At 33.3% G+C, this 13,738-nt stretch overlaps 1 protein-coding gene across 1 annotated transcript; it reads right to left on the reverse strand.

Moving 5' to 3' along the window:
- Nucleotides 1–849: 849 nt before the first annotated feature.
- On the reverse strand, nt 850–13,538 carry LOC8273877 (DNA gyrase subunit B, chloroplastic/mitochondrial). The gene is made up of 21 exons (XM_002522118.3): nt 13,284–13,538; nt 12,991–13,135; nt 12,294–12,374; nt 12,068–12,181; nt 11,489–11,545; nt 10,137–10,238; nt 9,478–9,628; nt 9,287–9,363; nt 9,044–9,154; nt 7,006–7,076; nt 6,038–6,179; nt 5,368–5,466; nt 5,119–5,247; nt 4,859–4,973; nt 4,694–4,761; nt 3,818–3,931; nt 3,548–3,664; nt 3,368–3,421; nt 3,155–3,260; nt 1,343–1,473; nt 850–1,235 (listed from the first exon to the last, which is right to left on the reverse strand). The coding sequence occupies exons 1-21, from the start codon at nt 13,427–13,429 to the stop codon at nt 1,167–1,169; spliced, it is 2,199 nt and encodes a 732-aa protein (XP_002522164.1). The 5' UTR covers nt 13,430–13,538; the 3' UTR covers nt 850–1,166.
- Nucleotides 13,539–13,738: the final 200 nt, after the last annotated feature.

Here is a 13,738-nt window from a genome sequence, read left to right on the forward strand (position 1 = left end):
AAAATAAGTGACTTTTTATATAAAGAAAAATATAAAAACGTTAAATTTATTTTATAATTTTAAAAACATAAAAAAAGTGCTTTCTATTTTCATTTTAAAAAAATAGCAATAAGTAAATATAGAGTTCTATTTGAAATTTTTATTTGAAATTTCTTTTAAGAAAAACTGACATAATTTCTTAAAAACTTAACATAATTTTATATAAGTAAATAGACCCTTAGATTCTTCAGATGCAATCATTTTTAGAATAAATTAATTTAATTTTACATATGGAAAGAGGGAAGGGACGAATCACAACGACAAATAACTTAATTTCAGTAGATCATGACAGCAAAATCTGAGAAAATTGACGAAATTTTAAGCGGCTTTATAGCCGACTCATGAACGAAAAATTTAATTAAAGTTGTTAGGACCCAACTCTATGGAACGAGTGCAGCTGTTATGACTTAGAGGACAAGGTCAAGACATAACTACATGCAAGAGCGTGCCGATAGATTGTCAAACCCACGGAAAAGGCTCAAGGAGGCCGTGGACTTATTTTCCTAGCAATTTATGAGCTCAGAGCTCAACCCAAATTCCAAGTTGGTCCATAGCACCCATGGCACTCGTAACCAAAACCCTGAGAATTCACAAAGCAAGCGCCAGGATTTCATTAGCAAGACCATTTTGCTCTTTGCATGGTCAGAGCAGCAAAAATTCTTAATGAACCCTCTACTTTCAAGTGTTTGTAATTTAACCCTACTATTAAGATGTTCTAGAACTGTACATCAGAAAATATCAATGCCAGATGACTATTTTAGGCAAACAATAGTCTTAACAATCAAATTACAGGACAACAGGGTACAGAGATTGCTCCAAAAATGGTATTAATTGAACAGATAAGTATATGTGAAGTACAGGATTTATACAAATTTATCCGACACATCTACCACCAATCAATCGCTCCGCCTTTCTACACCCCTAAGCCATAACATATGCATTGATTACTGCAAAGAGAGGTATACTGGATGCGTTCACCAAAGCATCCATCAGCTCAGGTCATTAGATGTTCACTCGAGCAAAATTCAAAAGCCTCTGCTTTACCAATGCAGCAACCTAATATCTAAACAAGTGTTGATCTGGTGTTACAGTATACAGCATGACTTGAAAATTTTCAAATGGTGCTATCAGATGTCTAGCAGATCAATGTTGACCGCACGTGCAGAACTCTGAATGAGTTCCTTCCGAACATCCACCTGAAACCAGAATGCACGAATTAGACCAAGACACATATATTGGAATGCTAGCAAGCTAGATGCCAAGTTGGAAACTGGAGAACCACCACCATGATTGATATACTTACCCGAGCGCCCATAAGGGAAGAAAAGACAACATTGGCCTCTGCTGCATCCTCAACCACTAACTGTTTGAGCAGCCTTTGTTCTGGATCCATTGTTGTTTCCCATAGTTGCAAAGGCATCATTTCTCCTAAGCCTGTAATTATTCAAAATGCATGAGATACAAAATTCAATCACAAGCTAAAGATTGCATGCGTGCATATGCTCAAGGACAATTGCACATCAACAGAAAGAGACCTCAACAAATATTTTTCCTGAATAAAAAGCTATACAATGACAACATTTCATATTTGATTAAACTCAGTAGCATGAAACACGAAGAAGGAAGGAAGATCCCTCTGTACAATTTATGGAGATTGGAGGCTAAACAAAGCTATAAATTTGATTGAATTCCCATTGGCAATTAGAAAAAGAAATTTTATAGGAACTAAATGAATGCACCTATAACGGTTGACTATTCCCATCAAACATCCAAGACACAACTGTTCAGTTTGAAGTTGTTTGGAAAGTGCAACGAAAGCCATTAAAATGGATGAACAGCAAGATATGCATCCATAAATCAAACATACACCTTTTATCTCATAACATGGGCCAAAAAGGCTATTTCATATTTCAGATCAATAAAAACTTCCACTTGGGGAACCCAACAAAACACAAAAATGTATCATGGGAATTTCCATTGAAGGTTGGTGCTAGCTGCACTCCTATAATAAATATTTGCCCTGCACTTTCATTATCTTCTGAACTAGGTTAAGAAAACAATCACACATATATATAACATACAAACAGTAAAAACAAATTAAACTTCAAAATGTATCATGACCCTGCAATTCCATTATTGCCAACTCAGTGATGATTAAATCAACAATCAAAGTGATTTGTTAAATCACTACAATTTTACATTCCCTTCTCATTTTTCTTTTTCAAGGAAAACGACATTTTTTTTTTAAGAAAAAAAGGAATACCTAGTGCCTTTCATCAAAGCTTACTAAAATGTACCAATAACTTCGCATTCTTTCCTTTTGCCTACGTTGATCATGAAATTGGAAACAATAGAATCAAAAAGTTTAATAAGGTCAATTTGTATGTGTCTATGTGCAAAAGACTTACTTAAAAAAGAAAAAAAGAGAGAATTTTATCCTATGTTTTGAAAAACTACCATAGAGAAAGAAAGGGAAAAGAAAATGAAAAATTATTTCACTTTCTTTACTTTTATTTGGAATGGGTGGAAATGAGGACAGAAAGTAGGGAAAGGTTACAAAAACTAAAAAATGATTAAAATAATACGCGAATATATTGTTTAAAACTGAAACACAAGGTTAGTCATCTTTGCATAAGAAGAATTAGGTCCTTCCAAAATGCTAAATTGAGCACCTTTATTGTTCAAATGTGAAAGTTGACATGCAACAGTGGTTCTGTTGATCTAATTCACAAGAAAATGAATGCAGTATAAATGGTGCCACCCTACATTTAAATGCCTTCTCCGAAGCGTACACTTTTAATTAACACAGCACTTATCCAGATGAATTTGAACTGGTACAGCATTAAAATTGGAGTAAAGCTAAATGCAATGAGAGAACAGAAAATAATAAAGCACCCAGGACCTATTTCAGTCCAAGAAGTATAATGTCTAAACAGGCTGTGAATAAAACTCAGCATCATCAGATCAAGTCAGTTAACAATAATCACAAATTATAAATGGCGAACACAAAGTTCACAGGTGTAAACAATAAGCAGCAGACAAGCACTTGTTTTCACTATGCATTCACCTGAGAATATCAATAACCAGGGACCTAAAATTATGATTCAGGTCTCACCTTTGAACCTTTGTATGTTGTATGATGCATTTTGAGGGAATGAGCTCCTAAGTTTTTTGAGCTCTGCCTCATCATAGCAATAGTATACTTGCTTTCCTCTTTCCACCTGGGTTTTCAAAGGATCAACAAATAAAAAGCAAAAAGATAAGTGAATTTCATAGATCTTATTTGGAATATTTAACAGCATCTAAGTTCATAATAGGTTAAAAAAACCTTGTAAAGAGGGGGAACACCAACATAAATGCAACCTTCCTCAAATAAGGCTTTCTACAAGAAAGAACAATTCATCACTATAAAATCTTTGAATTTTACCATGAGTATGAAAATTAATTGTTTCACCATTGCTTTTTCGACTAATATCTTTCTTTTTTAACAACTAAATACATTAGCAACCTGATATCTAAAGAAGAAAGTAAGTAGAAGAGTTCGGATGTGAGCTCCATCCACATCAGCATCTGTTAAAATGATGATCTTATGATAACGTAGAGCCTCCTTTTTAAAATCCTCTCCCTGTAACCATGAATATGTCACACAAAAGAAAATTAAAAAAAAAAAGACAAGAAATTTTACTTTAAGAAAGAAAAAGATTTACTGCTATTTTGAGGGTTACAGATATATGGGCATAAGGAAAACAAATAAAAGAAAAAAGTACAAATGGAAAACCTTTACTCCAAGTCCAAGGCCAAGTATAAGATTTTGAATTTCTTCGTTCTTGTACATTGCTGCCTCATCTTTTCTTTCTATATTTAAAATTTTACCTCTCAAAGGGAGAATAGCCTGCACCACCATGTTCCAGTTATCAATGCTATGGCCACCATAATAATTTATGACAGAACATCAGTCAGGAAGACCAAGCTCATAATCACAAATAGTGACTTACAAATACATTTTATTACAAGTCGACCTGGATTGATAGTATATCATATCATATTCAATGTAATTTTGGTGCACCCCACAAGTTAATGCACAAAGAACTCAGAAGAGGGCCTATAACAATCACAAAATTGTACAACAGCATGCATCTGGTAGAGGATTAGATTAAAGTTTTTAAAATCAAGAAAATATTAATAAGCCAGATAGAACTCTTGAAAAAAAAGTGTTCTTGCTGTATTAACACGTTTTTACCTCAGCAAAAGCTAATTCTACATTTTGTCTTCATAGAAAAATAAACCAGAACTAAAAACTAGAAAATTCTATAGTTGAAAAATTGATGTATGCATGTTTCTATTAATGTTCAGGAAACTTGGTATTTCATATTTCTGAATATCAATGGAAGGCTTGAGAAATTAATTAAAAAGAAAATAGAAACTCAATTTAAAAAGAAAAAAGAAAGAGGTTTACTTTTCTTTGGTAATAAGTTTTCTAGCAGTTTCCTAGTTATTGAAAAGTTTCTGAAAAAAAGAAATAAACAAGTAAATAAAAAAGATTCCCGCAGTTGTTCGGCAGATTTTAACACAAACAATTTTCAGTACGAACTAGTGAACCATTCCAATGTTAATTAATGGTATAGCATGTAGCTGCAATATATCTGCTCAATACCTGAAAGCGCCTATCACGGCCTTGTTTGGCACTTCCGCCAGCTGAATCTCCTTCAACTATAAAAATTTCTGCATGATAAAGATCAGAAGATCACATACTGAAGTAATAATTTTAATGAAGCAAACAAACTATACTTTCATATTAAATTTGAAATAAAACAGCAACCAGATTCTTCAGGATTTGTAGATGAGCAATCAGCCAGTTTCCCTGGTAGTGATGATGTTCTTAAAACACTTTTTTGTCTCACCAATTCCCTTGCCTTCTTTGCTGCCAAAGCTGCCTAGATATGGAAACAATAACAATAAAGGTAAGGCTTATGGCCGACATGTCAGAATTACTGGGGTAGATTGATTAAGAGGAACTGTGGTTGGATCACAGGAAAAAGAATAAAAAGAAAAAAGAAAGAAAATACAGAAGAAGGATACCTTAAGAGCATTTAGAGACTTTGACAGGATTGAATCAAGAACATCTGGATGCAACTCCAGATATTCAGTAAGATACTCTTGCACAGATTGGTCCACCACTTTTCTCACCTCCGGATTTCCTAACCTTGTCTTTCAATGACATATACAATGTCCAAGATGCACAATATTAGCAACAAAGACTGCATTAAAACCAACGTTAAGTTGCCTAAAACATATTGCTCTTAGAAACATATGATTGACAGGCAGTACCTTTGTTTGTCCTTCAAACTCTGGACTTGGAACTTTAACTGATACGATGCACGTTAAGCCCTCTCTTACATGTTCACCACTTAGATTAATATCCTTTTCCTGAAAGTAACTAAAGATGCTTAAAAGAATAAACATAGCTACTTCAATTGAACTCAACCCTTAACAACCCTCTTAAATCTTGATTGAAAATCAATCACAACTTTTTTGGTTCAATGTATACTAGAATACTTTCCAAGACCACCATTTTGGATCTATACAAGTAAATAATAGTGTGATAGGTTAAATCATGGAACTCTATGCATGCATGCAGCAATAGCAAAAGAAAGTGTAAAAATATTTGGTAGGATGGAGAGTCTAGGGAGAAAGAGAGAGACTAGAGGAATCCTTAGGGGGAGGATCAAGAGAGGCGTATGGGGTGTAGCAGGAAGAAATGGAAGCATTTGACGGAGTCATTCAAGAAAATTATGTAAATGGACTAGAAGATAAGTGTAGCACTCAATTCTAGACAGGCATAGACACTGAATTCAAGGGAAAAATATACTTCAAATGAGAAGGAAGCAATAAGGACAGAAGCTCCTGTACAAAGAGGAAAGTAAAGCAACTGAAACATGGATGCGGAATTACAAGAGGAATAGAGGAAAGCCTGAGACTTATGCATAATTGCACGGACCTTGATGATCTTTGATTTCTTCCCAAGACTATTGAGAGTTCTGGTTAACGAAGCCTTGAAACCATCTATATGTGTGCCACCATCAATAGTGCGTATGCTATTTGCATAGCCCAGTATTGTATCTGAGTATGCATCGGAGCACCTAGTAAAGAATGAATAAACATATTTAAATAATGTGGGCTGTTGAAAATATGATTACCAACTGAATATTAATCTCACTTAGAATTTCAAACAAAAGATTGCACAATGCTAAGGCTGCCAATGGGTCAAGCCGATTTAAGATTTAAAATGCTTGGCTCAGCTGGTTAAAACTCATACTGGACTCGAGCTTGACTCTAGCTCTGAAATTAGATCTTGAGCTCAGATCATTCAAATTCCATTGGACTCGCGCTTCAGTCAACATTGCCTCACATTGAGCCCATTGACTATAACAAATGAGTCAAGCTCGAGCTTGACTTGCCATGAATTACAAAGCCAAAACAATAATACACAAACTATTTACCAAGTAGAAACCAGTCAATTTTTAATTTTAACTTAAGATAACTCATGAACCACTTAAGGTATTTCTCATATGAACCTCAAAGCCCATTAGATATCATTTGTATATGAGGTGAGGTGAGAAGTACCGTATTTTATAAGAGGGCAATGTCCCTCATCCTTTCAAATGTTCATAAATAAGCTAGTTCATGATCCTATAAACAAACTAGTATATGAGCCTCCAACTATACTATATCACGAGCCTTTGAACAAGATGGTTTGGAGCTTAAACGAGTCAACTATCAATAAGCTCAAGCTCAGTTCAGTTACTACATAAGCTTCAAATTCAAACTCAAGCTCATTCTTTAGCTTAATAAATGAGCTGTTAACTAGCCTAGCTCCTAGCAGCTCAACTCAGTTGCCTCCCTAGACAGTGTGCTCATTAATTTAACAAAAGAAGTTGCAACTTGAAATAATAGATAATAGTTTACCATTGAAGAGCCATATCAATTGTGATCCCATCTATTTCTTTTCCAAAACCCACAACATCATGAAGCGGTTTCTGAATGAAACAACAAAAGTCACCACTCAAAACAATATACAGACTAGAATCAGGAAAAAAATACAGCAAGGCAAGAAAATATATTTTTTGTGCTGGCCCATATCTAAATGGTGTTAAGCTGCCTACTTGTGAGGTTTAAGCTATCAAACTCATGACAGAACTATCATTCTCAAGGATTATAAAAAATCTAAAACTGCAACTATTAGCAATTAATACATGATAGTGCCTCATAGAATTGGTTATACTTCATTCTAGACAGATCAGTACATCAAATTCTATAATAAGCAATTATATTTTGTATGCTGAATTTAAATTCCATATTTGTCGCCCCGTAAATATAAGCTATTATGTTTTTACTCACCTTAGATAATAATTATAAATTGCAAACATCCATGCAATTCATGCATCATAAATCCTATCGTAGAAATCTAACCTACACATTTGTCAATTCAGAAGTCCTTAAAAGCAAATATATCAGCTTAGAATATAATCATGTTTCATAACTCAACATATTTAGAAAATATGCAACAAAAATAAAGGAAAAAAGGATCACAAGAGGACAAAGTAAAAAGAGATGTAAATCTGAACCACTTAAGTGATAATTAAGAAATATAGGAATTGTTAGCTGTCAACCTGTGAAAAAATCTCTTTATCACAATGAGACAAACTAAAGCATGCAAGTGGCTGGAAAAGTATATGATTGATTCAGAGCTTCATATATAAAGGTCATTATTGACACATAATTATACGTCCGGACATTTATGGAAAATATAACGATCAAATGCAGCATAGTATATATTGCACCAAAATAACCTGATCACATCATAAATATCCATGATTAAGTGAGACTGAAAGTTTATCAACCATTATCATAGAGAAGACAAGGCACAGAAAAGCTGCACCTTAACTAAATGTTATGATCTGTCAATAAGTTCAATAAATATATTCATCCTTTCTTAGTCACATATTAAGAAGCATATATTTCACCATGTTAAAACTTTTATCAGGGAACATGAAGTTCTACTATTTGGTTAAAATCCATTTAAGGAATTCATTTCATTTGCAAATGAATTTAAATGGAATTCATTTGCCAATAGACTTTTATGTTTGATGTATTAGATAATAACTATGGAATTCATTTCAAATGGAATGAATATTGAGTTGGAAATAAAGTACAACAAAAAAAATTTATAGAGAAAAGATATGAAAAAGAGTAATGAAATGGTAAAGTTGAATGGAGTATTTTGATCTTATGAAATATGGAGTTGATTTGAAAATTCTATCTATTTTGTTAGAATTTAATTATATAACTAATTTCACAAATTTAATTACATAGAATTCTAAATGAACTTTCATTCCAACCAAACACATAAATTTTAAAGTTGCAAATGAATTCCATAAAATTTTATAGAATTCATTTAAACCAAACATAATGAAGTGACAATTTGACATCTGTACATACAGTGCTAATCTGAAACAACCCGCAGGTCTGGTTTTTTTCTTTATTTTCTGTAATTATATCTTATATTGGAAAGAGAACTCTAAATCAAACAAAATGAAGAAAAGAACCATATATGCTCCCACCTTGACTAGGATAGGATCTGCATTGGGATTCATCGTATATTAGGTTTCACTGTATACTTCCTATGGTGACAGACAAGCAAATTAGTTGTTCAATCTTCACAAGGACTATGGCCTTTCTCCTATACCTGTAGCTATCAATCAAATTCAACGCCCCAGTTATCAACTCATATTGGCCTAGAACATAAATGCAGTCAGCCATATAACAAAACCGTAAAACCAAAAATTGACATCTGCAGTCCAAAATCTTATCCCCTCAAGCATGGCATCACTTTTACCATGCCAAGATCTTAAAAGGCAAAAAATTTGGTAGCTTAATGAAAGAGAAGATATCAAGAATATGACAATTAGAATAAATAAGGAAAAAGTCTCAAAAGTAATAATACCTTGTCAGTATTTAGCCACTTCACATACTCAATCAACCCCCCGGCATAGAAATATTCATCATATTGGTTCTTCTCTGGATCATTATCTTCTTTTTTTAGAGTGATAGTAAGCTGCAGGAAGAAACAAATAGCTTCAAATTAATAAACCCTGCCAACCACATGACAAGATGACAATAGACTGCTAGTTCGTTTTTAGTTAGTAGTGAGTAAAAGAAGAAGAAAGATTAAAAGCTGTGGATTTACCTTTGGATTTAAAAATGCAAGCTCCCTAACTCTTCCAGCTATAGTGTTGTAATCAAACTCAATTGCAGTAGTGAATACTACAGACACGTTTAAAAGTTAGAAAACAAAATAAAGACGTAGATTATCATTGAGTCAGGGAATGAATATAAATTAACAATCATCAGATATGTACAAGGCTCAAAAAGGTTAACCTTCTTTGTCAGGCCAAAATCTGACACATGTTCCTTGACGATCCCTGGATTCAACTGCGAGTGAATGACACATAAGTATGGTCACAGGATTGCCACGAGAATATCTTTGTCTATACTCCATTCCATCACGCCAAACAGTAACTTCTAGTCCCTGTGAACCAATATAGAGTCAGGATTAATGAAATGCATGGAATTAAGATAAAGCAAAGCGAAAGAACTTCAAACAAAAAAGAATTTTTCATGAATAATTATTACCAGCACATGAATGTTAGTCTATTACAATGTTATTATCCATTTGCTATTACCCCCAGAGTGGCCGTAATTCAAGTCATCCAATGTAAAATGAACAGTTGGATATAAACTTGATAAGGATAAAACTTCACTTTTACAACTGTTTAAACACCATATAACTTTTTGTTTCTTTTCAATAAATCTGCTTAGGGCTGGTTACGAGTTATAGCATGAAGCATTAAAAGTAACTAAGGGGAGAACAAAACAAGTTAAGGGCATTAGAATTTGATTCAAAGCTCATGGGAACTTTTAACTTATGAATTATATAAGACGATGAAGGAAAACAGAAAAAAAAAATTAACTAAACTAATAAAACTCTCAAGTATATAGAGAAAAAAAATATAGATAAGATGAAATACAATGCACACCTCAGACAAGGCATTAACAACAGACAAACCCACACCATGTAATCCACCAGAGACACTATAACCACTGTTAGAACCACCAAATTTTCCACCAGCATGTAAGACCTGCGCAACAAAAAGTGATGAGTTTTAAACTATTAAAGTGATAATATGATGAAAAAAAAAAAACTGAGAATGGTAAAAGAATATAACATGTTAGTACAAACTAATTCAGGCTACATTTGGCATCAATGCAGTTTCTTTTTTTCTTTTTTTTTAATTTTATTAAGGAACCCACAACCCATTTGTTTGTAGAAGCTAATTAAGGCTACGTTTATATATTTATGTATTTTCTCTTGTTTCTGTAAGTTCTAATTCTATGCAGTGAAGACTATTTAAAAACTAGTGATTCTTTTTGTCATTTACTTCCTTTCCTGTGTGCTTATTCATTATATTTATAAGTCTCTATCCTTCATGATTTCAATATTTCATTTATTCTCTTTCTAGATTCAACCAATAAATCTAGAATTCTAAAATATGTTTAACTGAATCTAGTATTTGGAATTTTCTTGAGGTTTGGCACATTTGGTGGTAATATTTCAAGTATATGGAATCAAGGAAGAATCTTGACCATATGTATCTAACCTTGATGAGAGCTAGGTGATTATGATAATTGTAGATTTTTTAGGTGATATAATGCTCGAAAAATGGGGGCAAGTTCCATGATGGTTGTGAATGGTGATGAGTTTTGCCGAGGTATGGTTGTACATAAGATAGACCTGACAATGATCCTAGGACCTCGCAACTAGGATCAGACTGTGTCCCACAATCTGATTTCGGTTCCTTTAATATCATTGTCTAAAATAGATGCAAGGGTAACGGTCTAATTTAATTAAAGGTAGAAAGAAAAATAAAAAATGGAGCATATTTAAGAAATTCGGAGTGTGAACAATTACACCTTAATGGCCTAAACTAATTTATTACTAATGTATTCCAAGATTATGATGTTGCCAATGAATCAAGTGACTGCTACATACTTACGATGATGTATTAATTTCCAGTTGAGCACTTTCAATAATTCAAATATTAACTGTTATTTTAGCAATTTTTCGACAATGTAAGTCTTAAAGATATGAAAGAGAACCAAACCTCCGTATTTAAAAAATAAAAGAGAGAAAATAAAAGAATTCTTTTATATGTCCACAAAAAGCTTAAGCATTAAAACTGCTTTCCATAAGTCTTATTCATGTAGTTAATAATTTAAGAATTGTCATTTAATTTTGAATGGTTAATCAAGACTTGAGTAGCACATAGTAGACACTAAGCTAACCTCCACAAGTATAACTACTATGAAAATAGTCAGTGTGCAGCAATACCGTTAATACAGTCTCCAAGGCAGATTTCTTTGTCACTGGATGCAAGTCAGTTGGAATCTGTATGAAGATAAAAACAAAGAAGCATGTGAGCATAAAAGTAACCACAAATAAAATAAAACAAAAACAAAGTTAGTATCATTATCCAAGGTTCTTAAGCAATTAGTTATATTAACTAGAAGGCATAAAAAGAAATGAAGACATATATCACATTAAAAGAGAAAGAATTAAGACTTTTTATCACATAATTATGTGGCACTTTTGGGTCCATGTATAAAAAAAGAATTGTGCTAGTTTCTCGTACTTCACTTGTTTAAGTTGTAGTTTAGAGTGCAATATATATACCAACTATTTCACCACAATGTGCATCAAATGATTATAGGAATACAATGTAGAGGTTCACAATGAAGTTCAGCCTCGAAGATTTCATCCTATCAGCATAAGCCTTGACTTTAATTTTTCCAATATATGAAATAATTTAATGTTATATAGATTGCAAGTGATATAAAGCAAGTTAGGACTAGAGAAAGGACCAAAGTGAAATACTATACATCTGCTTGAAATGATAAAAAGCAACCATACCCCACGCCCATTGTCACTGATGCTAACAGAATTATCAGAATGCAAAATAACATCTACTCTTGAAGCATATCCCGCTTGTGCCTCATCAATTGCATTATCCAGTATTTCATAAACCTAAGAGAAAAAAGCAAAGGCAACAAGCACAAAACCTTGATTCTAAATCTACCAATTATAAACATTGAAGAGAAAATACCATCTAGAAAGAGACAAGTAGAAAAGAAATTACCAAATGGTGCAAACCACGAGGTCCAGTACTTCCAATGTACATCCCTGGCCTTTTCCTAACAGGTTCTAAGCCTTTCAGCACCTAAATCTCAGCTTAACAATAATTAGATGAAATAGCAAGAGAAAGAGAGAGTGAACACAAGCTCCCTAAAAAAGTATATATGTCAAAATTCAAAACAGAATGAACTATTTCAAATAGTGATAACTACCTCCAATAATTACAAGAACTGCAATTGAAGAGGACTCTCTAAATCCCAACAGCACAATGTACTACAATACCTAGGTTTTCAAGCAAGCCACACAGCTTGTGGGCAACTCAAAATCCAACCCAATAAATGGTTGATTGAGCTCATTTCATCAAAGTTAATGAGGCAAACTCAAGCTCAACTTTCAGCTCATTCAATAAATAACCCAAGCTTCAACAAGCTCGACTCATTTTGTCTTGTAAGTTGGCTCTTTCATTGGCAAGCAGGCTAGTTCATATATAAATTTTACTAAGAAATTGATTTTGACTTGAAGCTTTATGTAGTATTCTTACCTACTAATACGCATAGAAAATTTAATTTAAAACATTTCCAAGTTTTAGAATAGAATGGCTTGTATAATAACAGGCTGCTAAGCTCAGGTGTTCTAATAAATAAGCCACTAAATTTGCAGCTCATTTCATAAGGGACAAAAGATGCAATAAAATTTTTTACCTGAATTTGATCGGAACCATAAGCCTTCGAGCTAGCGCTTTCTTGAAATGGCTCTGTCGCTGTGCTGGATGACATGAATGCCCTAGCTGAACCTGCATTTTGGACTGTAACTCGACTCGTAACCGCTCTCCACTGAAAACTCACCCTGTTATACGTACATACATAGCCACAGACACACAAACACACAAATGAGAAAAAAAAATTATTAAGTTATGCTGCTTATCAAAGCTTTGTTTTTTCTTTCATTTTCTATTAAGAGAAAGAAAAAAGAAAAAAAAAAAAAAGGAAACAACCTGGGCTTGAAGGAAACCAGAGGACGGGAAAGAGAAGAAAAGGACTGACAGTGAAGAGAAGAAGGAGAGTAACGAGAGGCCATTAGCAGTCGAAGAAGACAAGGAAGAGGGAGATTGAGATTACGGGGTTTCAGAAGAAGCGCCATCTACTAGTACTACCGCTGCTGCTTCTGCTGTTTGTTTGAGCGAGCCAAAAATATACTAGACATAAAACCCAAAGATAAAGCTCTGTTGTTTTTCTCTGTTTCTTCTATTTTCCCTCCATTAAGATTAGGGCTTCTTGCTTTCTTTTCCAATGGTCTTGTCATTAGCCCAATATGAATTTAGTGGCGGCCCATTTGCTTCCTTTTAATCTTTTTAAAATATACCGCTAATTATAAATTAAATCTTAAACTATACATTAAACTATATACTTTTTAACAATTGTGTTTAGCTATTTCAGAATTTTAAAATAA

The sequence above is a fragment of the Ricinus communis genome, chromosome 10, assembly GCF_019578655.1.
Source record: "Ricinus communis isolate WT05 ecotype wild-type chromosome 10, ASM1957865v1, whole genome shotgun sequence".
In the NCBI taxonomy this organism is placed as follows: Eukaryota; Viridiplantae; Streptophyta; class Magnoliopsida; order Malpighiales; family Euphorbiaceae; genus Ricinus; species Ricinus communis.